The following is a 14,530-nucleotide window of genomic DNA, read 5'->3' as shown; positions in this document are numbered from 1 at the left end:
GGAGACAAATCACAAAAAGTTTTCCTGGTGGGGATATAAATATATCTGAAAGAAAACTGTCTTTGTCAAAAAATTAATGTGGGGTGTGTACTATAATTTTTCCCTCTTTCTTGTCATTTTCCATTTGTGATGCTCTATTTTGACCTTCAGCATCATTTTCACCTTCATCCATCTCTGTTTCTCTTCCTAATCTCATTTCCTTCCAATCCAATAGAAGGTTTTCTCTTAATAAATGCCTCACTAGCCCATCATATTCAGAAGTGGCAAGTTTCCAAATTATTTCAAGATGGCATTTGCGCATGCTGTTCTGACAGCTGTGGGTCTCAGGTTACATACCTGAGAACCTCTATGATAAAACTTAATTGCCCTCGTATTAAGCCTGCTTTACCAACCTAATCTTGAGGAATGGAGGTAGGATGTGGCTGCGAATGGGAAGAGAGAGAAATGTGAAGTGAATTCTGACAGAGACATAACTGAATTAAGTCGGCACTTTAACAAAACTCTGATATGTGGATCAAAGATTAACGTCTCCCATTTCCCCATTATTTTCTCTGGGTATTCATTTTATTCATGAGAATATTAAAGTCCAGACACCGCCCTCCCCCCGCAAAAAAAAAAAACAGGGCTGCACTCACTTATTCATGTACTCTTTAGGGCTGCTCATGGTCAGAAGCAGAGTAGCTGTGACAGAGACCATATACATTGCCTGCAAAGCCTAAAACATTTACTATCTGGCCCTTTACAGGAAAGAGAAGAGGTTTCTGACCCTGCACATAAAACATGGAGAGAACCACATGTGGCTAGAAGAGAAATGCCCCCAGACTAATGGCACCCTTGAGCAGGATTCTCAAGGAAAACGCAGCCTGGTTCCAGGATTCACTTTACCAGGAAAGAACATCCTATTCACTAACACCGATTTGCCCTGATTGTTTACTTCAGTTTTTTAGTAAGTTTCTTAGTATATTATGTTTCAAGGGGAGAAATTCTTATTTAAAATTTCCCTACACATTGTAGGTAAAGAGCCAGCACAGCACAGCCTCAGTGACTGGTGATGTATTAACCAGGAAGGTGACTAGAGAAGCCAAAGAAAAGGAAAAACAGACTCATTGAAGGAAAGGGCATAAAATTACCTTTAATGGTCGGTGACTCTTGCTCTTGCCAATATAAATATCAATATGTTTGCTGGAGCCCAATCAGCACCCAATTTAGACACAAGTTTAAATAATCCTCTAAGGCCACTAAGCCATGTGCATGGAAAATAAAGGTGACAAATACAGATTAATGAACACAGACACATGCTTCTGGGCCCCCATGTGTTTGAAGTTAGGAAAAGAAGTATAAGTACCAAACCACATAAAATGCAGACAAGAATATTTATTTAGTCTGAGACCCAACTCAATTGCCTAGGGTCAAACTTCACAGAAATATCTCAGAAGAATAAGGTATCTTGAAGGTCCAAGCTCCCACACAATCATTCAAAGATGTTTTCTTCAGATTTGTTAACCCACTTCACAGAAATGACAAACACACATACATAGATATAGAGACAGCTCACACTGATCCAGTATTCCACTGGCCTCTTCAATAGGGACCATTCTCCTAGTGACTTTCACTTAGAATACAAAGCTCCTTCACTTAATGCCAGGTCTACTCTGCTCCTTACCCTTTCCACTCACAGCCACCCCCTCCCCTACCCCCATCACCTATCCCTGGTTTTTCCCACCTTCATGCTGTCCAACCATCTGTCTAGTCCCACGTTGTTATGTGCATCATTAGAATTCCTCAGCATGATTTTACATAGTTCATGGCTGACCATTTTTACTTAAATAGCTTTTAAAAAATAGCATGTGTTCATGTAAATGTGCATTAGATAAAAATCCGCAAAGACATACAATATCAACATCTTTGTTTAAGAAGAGACTCAGGAAAAGAAGTGTAATTTGAAAATGAGAATGCAACTACAGTACAAGCACTGTGCTAAGTGGTTTACATGCAACATGTATGAGAGTTGTATGGGAATTACTGAAGTCTGGAAATGATCACTTGGCATTTTTCTCACATCCCCTCTACTGCTTTAGATGAGTGAAGAATCATCACACTGCAGCCAGAGAGGTCTCAAGGTGTTTAGCTGGGAATTTGCCATTGATCCTACATAACTCTCCTTAGCTGGCAACCCTCACTCTTTCCCTTCCTAATAGAATGGGTCCAAGTAAAAAAAAGCCCAGGGCACACCACAGAGAGGCCTCTAGGACTTAGCAGCATATGAGCCAATTATTGTGTAAACTCTTCTCCAAGATGCTGTGTTTTTCATATGGATTAAGATCCCTGATGAAGTTTGGGGGAAGTTTCAGGGGTGATGTAGAATTATACAACACATAACACTTCATTGTGGAAACGTCAACATGGAAGATAATTAGACAGGATGAGAAGACACCCTGTTCCTCATTCTGGGAATGGTTCTCCCCTTACTCCTTAGTATTTCTTAATTTTTAGGGATCAATGAATGGCAGCTTCCTGCCTTGTGGACCATGTACTCAGTGTTACTGAGTTCAGTTAGGGACAATACAGGCATTTTCCCATGGCTGTAGCCTTAGAAGCTGCTTTGCCATCTTTTCACCTTAGTTCAGTCATTCTCAGCTGGGAATGAAATGGACCCCCAAGAGGACATTTGGTAGTTTGGAGACATTTTTGGCCATAACTGGGAGGAGGACTAATGCTAGTTGTAACTAGAGGCCAGGGATGCTGATAAGTATCCTACAGTGTGCTGGTCAACACCCCACAAAAATTATCTGGCGCATGTTATCAACAGTGCCAGAGTTGAGAAGCTCTGCCTTCTACTAAATCATCTTCATATCAGCAAATTTTCAAATGAAGAAGAAACAGAACCTACTTCAGGAGTGACAATTTGCTAAAGCAGAAATGGCATCCTGGTAGGCCATTCAGATGCATTGTATAGGTGCAGAATTTGGCTATATCTAGCTAAAGGTTAGTTCTCGCTCAGATTCACTTATTCTGGATACTTCCGCCATGTCCCATTAATTATGACAATTCTTGCTCCAGGAACCCATTTCTTAGATATTTCAGAATTCCATACGATCCTTGTAGTCACCCCTTAATTTGGTAGAGTTCAGAATCTTCTCCTATCGAGAAAAATTCAAATGAACTATCAAATTAAGGGGAAAAAAGGGAAATTTTATTTGAGCCAAGCTGAGGATTACAACCAGTGAGACAGACTGTAAGAAGCTCTGAAGACTGTTCTGCCTGTTAGAAGTCAAAGGCACAGTTGTATACATTTTCGAGACACAGGACCGTACATCAAAATGACACAGTGATATTTTACATAAAGTTCACCAAAGAAACACAGTCCAGGTAAGCAAGTACAAAGTGAGCAGTAAGACATCATGACCCCGTACAGAGCTGGGAAAAAACTTTTAAGAAGTTATATTGCTAGCTTCAGAAGAAAGGGAAAAAAGTTGATCTTTACCATCAAGCAGGCACTCCCACTTTTGAGGAGCTCTGTTTAATATGAAAAGCAGATGCACACTGCACATTAGGAGGAAGGGGGGTAGCCCAAGGTGACACAGAGAGAATGTAATGTTGAATTTTTCTTGTCCTGCTTTAAAATATAAATGTTATTTCATCATTCCTCTATTATGTGTACGGCATCACAGTGGAGGGCATGGGCTCTGAAGTGAGGCTGCTTGTGTTTGAACTCTGTATGGATCACCTCATAGTATTAAAAATTTGAGGAAAAAAAGCTTACCTTCTCTAAGCCACAACCTCCCCATCTATAAAATGGCAAAAATTAGAGCACAATACTTATAAAGTTGTTTGTAAGGACTGAATGAGTAGATGTATCAAAATCTCACCCACAGGGTGTGATACATATTATAGTAAGCACTCAATAAATTCCCATTGTCTCTTCGCTGGCCAAGAACTCTGTATTATCTTGGTGTCCAGACTTTGGTGAACTGACTAGGGAAGTGTTACGTAGTACTTGAGAGCGCAGACACTGAAGCCAGATTTCCGGGGCTGGAATCCTGACCCTACCATGGATTTGCCTTGTGATTTTGGTAAAGTCCCTTATATTTTTGTGAGCCTCAGTTTTCCCATCTGTTAAATGGGAATTATAATAGGGATCTTGTAGGCTTGTTTTGAGAATTACTAATTTAACAAATAGGCTAAGTATTTAGCATATGCCTATTAAATAGTAAGTTCAGATAAGGATAAATTATTCTCATTCTTTCCCTTTCCTATTTTGAACTACTGTGGTTTCAAATCAGAAATGTTTTTCTTTTTTTAGGAGAACAAGTGTTCCTATCAATAATGAAACATTAACATGGGTATACAGGCCAGAGCTACTACAAAACAAATTATGTAATTCTGAAACAGGCAATGTTAATTACATAAAGGGTATAGCTCTCAAGATAATCCTCAGCATAAAAATTCATGCTTGAGACAACCAAGTACCTAAATTTTTTCTCTGGGAATCAGGACACCTGTAGCCCTGTTCTGTGACCTTACTCCAACTTACTTTTCTATTATGGGGAACAGTTTCTACCAGGTGGGCTCATTTTTTCCATTCCCATAACCTTCTGGAAAAGTGGACAAAAGTGGATGTTTAAATTGGATGCTGAATCATCTTCAATGTGGCACGGAACTGAATTCTAAATTTGGATTTGTGACTTTCCAGTGAAATCACATTTCCAGCACCTGTGGCCATGGGTGTCAGTGACAAACCTGGTGGTATAAATAGCTGTGGATGGAAACCCTTCAGCATAGTCCCTAGTCCAGATCCGGGAAGCAACCATGAAGACCTTCATCTTTCTTGCTCTCCTGGGAGTCGCTGGTGAGTCTTGATCAATAAGTGATCAGTAGGTGTCTATGACTCTTTTAAGGATGCACTTTCTACTCTGGAAGACAACAATGAATGCTGAATATAATCTCTATACTCAAGAGGCTTAAGATGTTGAAACAACAGTGTACAGTACATATGTCTGTAGATAACTAAATCTCACTTGCTGGAGAAGATTATGCGGAGCAGGGGTGATCAGTGTAGAAAGTATTAAGGGGAAGAATCTGCCCTGAATTTCAGGTACAGTCTATGAAGTAAGAGTGAAAAAGAAAAGATAGTCAACGTTAAGGAAATGTTGTTTTGATCTTTATAAGAACTTGGAGTTAATACTTGGGACTAATGACTAATCTTGTGCCTCTTGAAGAGGCTGTGAGCATCACAGCCTGAGTCTCCTCTATACTAAAGGGCATCTTAAGAGAGATCTTAACAGGAAAAGACACTCTATTTCTCGTGAATAAAAGCTATGGGCTGGTTTTACCACATCTTCACTAATGAAATCTCTCTGATGTAAAACAACATGTCATGCAATCATGAAAAGAAATAGAGAAATGACTATTTCTGTTTTTATACTATTCAATACTATTGTACACTTCAAACTTACTACAGAATTTTCCCGAATTTGGTTGTTATAAATAAATTCAATACACATATTTACATATCAAAAAAGGCTATCTCAAATTACTTTAAAATATATGAACAATAGGGCATATATCATATAATCCCAGACATTTGGAGTCCTTAGAAATCATAATAAATCAGTGGTCCAAAATTTACAGTGCTGAATAAATTTAAAATGTTGGAAATATAATTGGGATGAGGGGAAAGATTAGAGAGAGAAACCTTATAATGTTCTATGAGATTATTTAGTTAACATTTTAGGTGAGAACCAAGAAGAGACTGTGGAAACAGAAGTACAAAACTCCCCATTTTTTCCAGGCCAGAACATTCTCAGGTGGTATTTAAAAGTTTCCTTTCTGTCACCTCATACGGTGTTTATCCTATACTGAACTCTACAAATAAACACCATCACGGTGATTGCAAAGCTTTATTGAACACGTACTTAAATGCCTCCTTAGCAAGGTTTTGTGTAAAAAGTATTCTTTATATTCTCAGCTAGTGGGCTTCAAGGTATTTATTACGTAAGGAGTCTCTGATTTGTATGTGTGTGTGTGTGTGTGTGTGTGTGTGACATATGTAAAAAAATCAGTATATTGATCAAATTTAAAGCATAATTAAAAATTAGATACTTTTAATAGTGTAAGTAGCATATGTGTTAAATGTATAGAACAATAAGATTTTGAAAACAATTATATTAAAATCACTGTTTCCTGATTATGCATGACAAGAAAACATGACCTATTTTTTTTCTGGTTAATCTGCAAAACCTTGCTGCTGAGTAGAAATTCCACAATAGCTCCAATTTCTCTCTGTCAGTTGCTTTCCCCATTGACGATGATGACAAGATTGTCGGGGGCTACACCTGTGCAGCGCATTCTGTCCCCTACCAGGTGTCCCTGAACTCTGGCTACCACTTCTGCGGGGGTTCCCTCATCTATAGGCAGTGGGTGTTGTCTGCAGCTCACTGCTACAAGTCGTAAGTAACCAATACTCACAGCCCTGTTCTCTGAGGTCAGGTCATCCCCAGCCCTGCCAAAGCACAATCAGGGAGAACTACAGAGTTATGCTTGAGGGGGGAGCATTCAGATTTCAAGACCTCATTATTCCCCCCTGCCCAGGCGTTGTACGCATTGAGGGATTTTCCCACAAAAAGATACCCTTAGAATTCCCTGATGGCCTTCCAAATGAGGGCAATAAAGACATAGGAAGAAAAATAGTGAGTGATTAAATATACCTAGAATACCCTAACAGCTCTAATCATTATAGCTCAACCAGGAAAAACATGGCATATGCAAGTAACAAAACACAGGAAATTTCCAGTACAACCTAAAGATAAACACAACTCATTCTATTCCCTTCATATTCTGCCATATCTCTGAGGCCTGCCACGGCTCCCTACAATAATTGATAATCCCAACCAGAGTAATCAACACCAGTTGCCTTTTCACCTCCCACTGCTTGATTGGCATCATTTGGTTCCCATTCCTATACCTAATGAATCTAGCAAGATATTGGGTTGTGAGTCTGGCCTTGGAGTGACGCCTACCTAAGGAATCCTCTAACCTGCACCGTAGGTGGTAGGACTGCCTTAAGTGCACACTAACCTGTGTGTGTATGTGAGGGGGGCTTCAGGGGGCTTCTGTCTGTGCTTATGCTCAAGACTGAGTTGTAATGGAATGGGAAGGAGCTCACGTTGACGTTGGAGTCTTAGAGAACTTGTAACCCTTTAATCCAGCCGAATGCAGGTGGGTCTGGGAGCACACAACATTGATGTCCTTGAGGGCAACGAGCAATTCATCAGTGCAGCCAAGATCATCGTCCATCCCAGTTACGACAAAAAAACCTTGAATAACGACATCATGCTGATTAAACTGAGCCGACCTGCCACTCTCAACACTCAAGTAGCCACTGTCTCTCTGCCAAGATCTTGTGCAGCTGCTGGTACCCAGTGTCTCATCTCTGGCTGGGGCAACACCAAGAGCAGTGGCTGTAAGTGTCACCGGGAACAGAATCACCAAGTCTGAGAATCCTAGAGGTGAAAAACGTGTTCAGCGTCAGTTAGCCCTAGCTGTCACTCAAGGCAATGTTCCCAGAGAATAGTGGGGTTCTACGGAGTCTTAGAATATACTAATTGAAATGCATAACATCCCTCTGCTTGACAACACAACAAAAAAGGACTATGGTAAAGTTGCCAGGTATGCAACTAAAATGTGATTAGTGATTTGCCGGGAACCAAAACGCGAGGAGGTACACAGAACAGAGACTAAGAGATTTGGAACTTTTCAAAGCATAGCCCCGCTTCAGAAATAAAGTCTCTAGATTTGAGATCTATGGTCACTGATGCTAGTGTCAGAGAGAGAACAATTTGTTGATGAAAACCGTTTGGAAGACCCTCCAGATATAAGTTCTTCTTCCAAAATAGAAGTTACCGGCAAACTGAGAGAAGGGATAGGAATATTGGGAAGAGGGGGGAGAGATACTGAGAAAGAAATTTCCCAGATTGGATGGGTAATCCTTTTCCATTTCCACTGTTGCTCCCAACAGCCAGCTTCCCTGAGCTCCTGCAGTGTCTGAAAGCTCCCATCCTGTCTGACAGCGTTTGCCTCAATGCCTATCCCCGGCAGATCACCAGCAACATGATGTGCCTGGGCTTCCTGGAGGGCGGAAAGGACTCTTGCCAGGTTAGTTGCTTTGCACGCCTTCTCCTTCCAGCTCAGCCTCACATATCTCCACAGTATTTCCCATTTCCTGAAACTCAGAAAATTGAAAAGCTGTCCCTGGGGCTGATTATGAGGGCTGAGGGATAGATTTGGGATAAATGATAAATTCATTTTGCCATATTAATGGTTAGGGATCAGGGGAAAAGATACACAGAAGATCATGTGCAAACAGTACATCCAGGTGGGCTTCTGAGGAGGGCTAGAGCAGAAGGAAACTTTGAAAGGAGCAGGGCTAGATGGGCAGCATTGCACTGCCCAGTCCTCACCTCTTCTTGGCACTACAGCCCTGCAACTAAGGAAAGAGGGAGCTCAAAGGAGGGAGAAGAAAGAATAGGGGTCCAGTATGGAGATTGAGGGTTGGTTTTCCAGGGAAAGAGAAGGGCTTCATGGGGGGTCAGCAGCCTGGGAAGGTGGTCCCCGGGTAAAGGAGGAATACCTTTGAGCCTTTCTCCCATGTGGGCACAGTTGTGAGTTCTAACTGGCTCTTCCTTCTTGCCCAGGGTGACTCTGGTGGCCCTGTGGTCTGCAATGGACAGCTCCAGGGCATTGTCTCCTGGGGCTACGGCTGTGCTCTGAAAGGCAAACCTGGTGTCTACACCAAGGTCTGCAACTACGTGAAATGGATTCAGAAGACCATCGCTGCCAACTAAACAGCTTCATCTCTTCATGCCCTCCACGTTAGTCAGCTTCACCTTCCTCCCATCCTGAAAACAGTATCTAAATAAAAACATTTTCTCCCGTACCAGATATATCCAAGAAGTGTCCTTACTTGGTTTGTGTACTTTCTCTTCAATGTGGCTACTGAGAAGAGGGTGGATATAGAGTTGAACTATTACATGAAGATGGAATTTGAAAGGCTATTTAGTCATTCATTCAGCCTCATCAAAATAAATTACTGCTCACCTACTAGATGCCACATTCCGTGTGGATGTTTGGGCTATAACGATGAATAAGGTTAGCCATCGCTGTTACCACTGTAGTTTTACACAGATGATGACACTAAAATGCAGAAAGTTAAAATCAACTGCCTAAAGTCACTCAACTAGTTCATTGTGCAGCTGAAGTGAAGCCCCAGCCATTCTTATCCCATCGCTTTGCTGCCGCTGTGACCCTGCGCTCTCCCTTTGTCTCTAATCTACCTGAAACTCTGTGAGGCTAGACTAGGCGAAAGGCTACGTGGAGAATGTTTTAGAAAGTACAGATCCTGCATTTCCAAGGTTTCATCTACCTATTTCTTTTATTCTCCAAGATACTCTTGTTTTCCATCTGGAATTTTACTGCTACAGCATGCATGATTTCTGCCGGTAATCTGTACCCCTCTCCCACACTAGACTGCCCAAACCCCAGCTCAACGTATGTACTATTTTGAACTGTAAGCAAAAGAAGGTGCAAATGCAGATAAGTTTGTGGAAAATTGATCTGTTACCCTGAGGTCATAAAAGTCTTGACTGTAGGGGTGGTGTTCTCTGTTCTCTTCCGCCCTATCCCGCGAGGCAACATAGACGCCCCGCTTTAGCTCTTCAGTGTTGTTCCCTCAACTTTTCATTTTTCCTTGGATCATCTAGAGGATGATTAGGAGTACAGGTCCCAGTACATGATTCCTCTGTGTATCTGGTATGAATCAAGGATGAAAGACACAATATGGTCTGAGCATAACAGCATTGGAATAGGTCGGGGAGTTCTGAAAGGTAAAAATGTTTGTAGCCCCAGTAGGATAACGTGATACGGTGAAGGATGGGTATTATCTTAGTCAGTTGGTGCTCTGTAACCAGAAAACCACAGGTTGGGTGGCTTAAGCAATAGACATTAATTACTCACAGTTTTTGAGGCTGGAAAGTCCAAGATCAAGGTGACACAGGAGGTAGTGGGGGCCCCCTTCTGGCTTGTAGACAGCTGCCTTCTTGCTGTATCCTCACATGGCTGAGAGAACTGACTCTAGTATTGTAATAGGGGCGGGGCAGGCGTGCAGCCAATAGCACGCGGCCGTTACCCTGTTACTGAGCAACTGTTACTGCGAGATCAGAAGCAGGAGAACCTTGACCTGGCGGGTGGAGGTCGCCCTTGGCCAATGGTTGGCCATGTCGCGGTCCTCGCGGGGTGGGGTGCGTGTGGTAAGAGGTGTATCAAGGTCTTCTCCCAGGGCCCCTCCAGGCCCTCCCGCCTCGGGCCGGTGGGTGAGCTGGGGGGGGCCTGGATGCTGTGTCCTGCAGAGCTCAGGAGCCCTCGCCACGGCACCCACTGGCCGGGCCCAGGCCTTGAGGCGGGGGAACCTCTCCCCCGCCCCTGCCTCTGCGACCTAATGGCCGCAGCAGTCTGCATGGGTCCACAGGACCTGCTCCCCAGCCCCGCTTTGGGTGGCCTGAGGAGCCTGAGCGCTGGCTGGGTCCTGGGCACCTGGCTCCCTCCGTGATGACAGCTGGGCAGGGTCTGGGGACCTGGCCCTGAGGGCACCGTCAGCAGAGAACTACCTCTTCGGCGGGGCCTGGGTGCTGCACGAGCGCTCCAGGGCAGGGTAACCCTCCTGTGTAGGGACCCCCTCCTCTTAGCCAGGGCCTGGACCTCAGAGGGTGAAAGTCGAGCCTTGGGACCTTGCATTTTCTTGTCAGAACACAGAACAACATTTGTTTTGGTGGAGGTTTACAGGAACATCGTGACCTGACCGCAACCTGACCTCAAGAACAAAGGATCTGACACCAAGAAATCTGCCACAACTAACCACGCCCCTCCCTCAGCTTTCCTATAAAAGGGCTTTGCTGAAAGCTTTCAGGGAGTTCGGGGTTTTTAAGGTATGAGCCACCCGTTTCCTTGCATGGCCCTGCAATAAACCTTTCTGTGCTCCGAACTCTGATGTTTTGGTATTGTTTGGCCTCATTGTGTGTCAGGCACACAGACTTGTGTTAGGTAACAGTATCTCCCTGTTATAAGAGCACTAATTCCATCATGGGGGCTCCACCTTTATGACCTCATCTAAACTTTCCAAAGGCCCTACCTCCTCATACCATCTCCTTGGGTGTTAGGGTTTGAACATACGAATTTTGGTGGTGAGGGACACAGATATGCAGTCCATAACAGGTATCTCAGAAGAGGAAGGTATGGGAAGATACATTCCCCTATTACCAATTTTCTATCCCTTTGTATACCTCTGGATGGCACATTTGTAGGGAGCAGTCCTGAGCCCTTAATATTACCTTATCATGCCACTAGGATGGAGCCCAAATTCCTCAGCCTTGCATTCAGGGCTCTTAAATGTTCAGTTATAACTAATCTGTCCTGTGTATTTCCTTAGTTGTTATTGAATTGCTTTTATGTTTGCTTATGGCCTAAAATAATTTCACATATAACTCCTCTTTTTTTGTTTTTAAATGTTACCTTGTATCTACCTTAAATAAACATCTCAGGCTACTCTACAAAAACAAATGAGTTTAAAGATTTCCCTGTTCCCTCTGAAATGTTCTTCTACCCCACCCATCACCATCACCAATATACACCTACTCACCTAACCACCTCAGGTAGAGGGAAGATTCAGAGACCTGAAAAGATAAGTGAGATAACATAAAAGATGAGAGATCAGGGCAGGCCCAAAGTAAAGTATGAAAAGGCAAATAAATCATTTTTCTGGATGCCATCCAATAGTCCCTTTTCAGCATATCTTGGCATTTTCTATCTCTTACTTAAAATCTGACTTGTTACAATTTGTGAAATTATATTAAAATGTGAAATCTATATGCTCTTTGGCCCAGCAACTAAACTTCTAGAATCCTATCCTATTAAAATGTGCTTATAAAAAAAAAATGTGTAAGTGTGAGTGTATCATTTCGGAATCATTCAGTTGCAAGGAACAGAATGTCCAACTCATACTTTAACATGTACTTTAAAATGCTCTAGTGGAAGCTTAGAAATAGTGAGAACAGCAAGGATGGTTTGATTCAGCAATTCAAAAATGCCATCAGGGGACCCAATTTATTTCTGTCTTTGCCCTCTGCATCACTGTCAGTTTTATCCTAAGGATAAAGCCTTGTGATCAAGACAGCTGTCAGAGCCATACTCTCCCTTGCCTGTATCTAGGGAGAAAGAAGCTTTTTGCCCAGAAGCCCCCTGTCAAACATATTGTGTCTCCTTAACTGAATTTGGTCACTCTCACATCCCTGAGCCAATAACTGAAGAGGATTATGCTGTTGAACTTATAATTAAGTTACATGGCACACCATCAGAGCACACATAACCTTTTCATTTTGCAATAAACATGGCCTACTTGGTATATATTTGGTTAACGGAGTAATTATAAGGTTAGCTATCAAGAAAAGGAGGTGTAGATTTTAAGGAGGCAGCCACAGTCTCCACCAGAGTAATCAAGGATGCTTACTGATGTATCGTCTACATAACACTGAAAATCCGGAAATAACTCAAATAGTCATTAACAGAGGATTGATTAAATAAACCTGGTATGTTGTACAGTGGAGACAATGTAACTATTCTATTCATTTATCCAACCATTTAACTTATTGAGGGCCTATTACGTGCCTAACAGTGTTTTATTCACTAAAGATACAACAGGGAAGAAAACAGTTAAAACCTTGCCTTCACGGTGTATTCATTCTGATTGCGTAAACAGAAAACAAATAAATAGAGACTAGAGAATATAATGCTTATCAATGCAAATGCCACAGGAAAAGAAAACTGGATCAAAGAATGGATAAATGGAAAGCAAAGATCTGCTTCTAAAGTATAATCAAAAGAAAAACATCAAAAGACCTGTGAAAGCATACTACGATTTAAAAACCCATTTTGTAGTCAGAAGAGATATCTCTCACCAAAAGATATTTACTACAAATAAATACCTAATTCATGATTCAATAAAATCCAGGAAGCCATGATATTTCATAGCAAAAATAAGGCAATGTAAAGAGGTAACAGTTTGAGATCAGGAAAAGTTTTTTGCTTGCTATGTCTCATTACAGTAACAGATAGATTTAATTTACTTATCACTTGCTCTGAAAACTCTCAGACGGCTCTCAACTGTCAACTTCATGGTTAGGACCTTTGATAGCTATGTAAAATAAAGCCATATTTGCACTTGGAAGTTTAGCTACTCATGTAAATATTTTTTCACATGGGATATATAAGCTGGATAGAAGTAACTTCACTTCAGATTGGTACACTCCATAATCTGTTAGTTTTCCCATTAACGAGCAAAAAATTTCAAGGTATACTCAAGATAAATTTATCGAAGAATATTTGCTTTAATAAGACAAATAGAAGCCTCTTTTTCCCTAGAAATCTTATTTAATTCATTATTTAAATGAAAACTAGTTTAATCATTTCTTTTATGTCAAGTAACTTTAGTGTTAAAATCAAATTCTAAAAGACCTTTAAAAAATAAAGATATTTACTATCTTGGTATGATTTTAGCCTTACTTTTAAAAGTCAAGTAAGAGGGCTTCCCTGGTGGCGCAGTGGTTAAGAATCCGCCTGCCAATGCAGGGGACACGGGTTCGTGCCCCGGTCCGGGAAGATCCCACATGCCGCGGAGCGGCTAGGCCCGTGAGCCACAACTACTGAGCCTGCGCGTCTGGAGCCTGTGCTCCGCAACGGGAGAGGCCGCGACAGTGAGACGCCCGCGCACTGCAATGAAGAGGGGCCCCCGCTTGCCGCAACTGGAGAAAGCCCTCGCACAGAAACGAAGACCCAACACAGCCAAAAATAAATAAATATATATAAAAAAAAAGTCAAGTAAGAATGTCTGCCTTGTTGAAAAAATGCAACTACAAAAGTCTTTATTTAGTCTTAAAAATATCCATCTTTTCTGAGTAGCTCAGCCTAATCCCTTTTTAATTTATATTCCATCTAAGCTGTGGAAACTTTCTAAACACACTCTTGCCATACGATCCAGCAATCACACCCCTTGGTATTCACTCAAAAGAGTTGAAAATGTATCTCCACACAAAAACCTGCACATGGGTGTTGATAGCAGCTGTATTTATAATTGCCAAAACCTGGAAGCAAACAAGATGTCCATCCTATGAATTAGGTGCTAATATTCCTCCCATTTTATAAATGAGAATACTGAGGCTTAAAGAGGTTAAATGTTTCTATCAGGACAAGGCACCGAGAAAGTCCTGAAGCCAGGAATTGAACTCTACCTAGGAGCTTGACTCCTGAGTCTATGCTCTGCACTGCTATTAATAAACATGGAAATGTTACAAAGATTTAAGGGCTTACAACAATATTTGGACATAGATAAAAAAGTGTTCCCAGAGGCCTGGAAAATATGGGGATCCTAAGGTTATAGTTATTTTATTTAACAAGCATTTATATAGCATTTACTATTTACCATTAG

The 14,530-nt window shown here is 41.7% G+C and overlaps 1 protein-coding gene across 1 annotated transcript; it reads left to right on the top strand.

The window, feature by feature from the left end:
* The first annotated feature begins 4,763 nt into the window (after nucleotides 1–4,763).
* LOC309632281 (trypsin-like) lies at nucleotides 4,764–10,346 on the top strand. The gene is made up of 5 exons (XM_082399601.1): nucleotides 4,764–4,849; nucleotides 6,290–6,449; nucleotides 7,209–7,462; nucleotides 8,018–8,154; nucleotides 8,694–10,346. Exons 1-5 carry the CDS (start codon nucleotides 4,810–4,812, stop codon nucleotides 8,841–8,843), a joined length of 741 nt encoding a protein of 246 aa, XP_082255727.1. The 5' UTR covers nucleotides 4,764–4,809; the 3' UTR covers nucleotides 8,844–10,346.
* The last annotated feature ends 4,184 nt before the right edge of the window (nucleotides 10,347–14,530 follow it).

Source organism: Balaenoptera borealis (assembly GCF_965194805.1).
Source record: "Balaenoptera borealis genome assembly, chromosome: 7".
Taxonomy (NCBI): Eukaryota; Metazoa; Chordata; class Mammalia; order Artiodactyla; family Balaenopteridae; genus Balaenoptera; species Balaenoptera borealis.
Note: the sequence above shows the minus strand (reverse complement) of the source record. Positions and strands in the feature narration are given on the sequence as shown.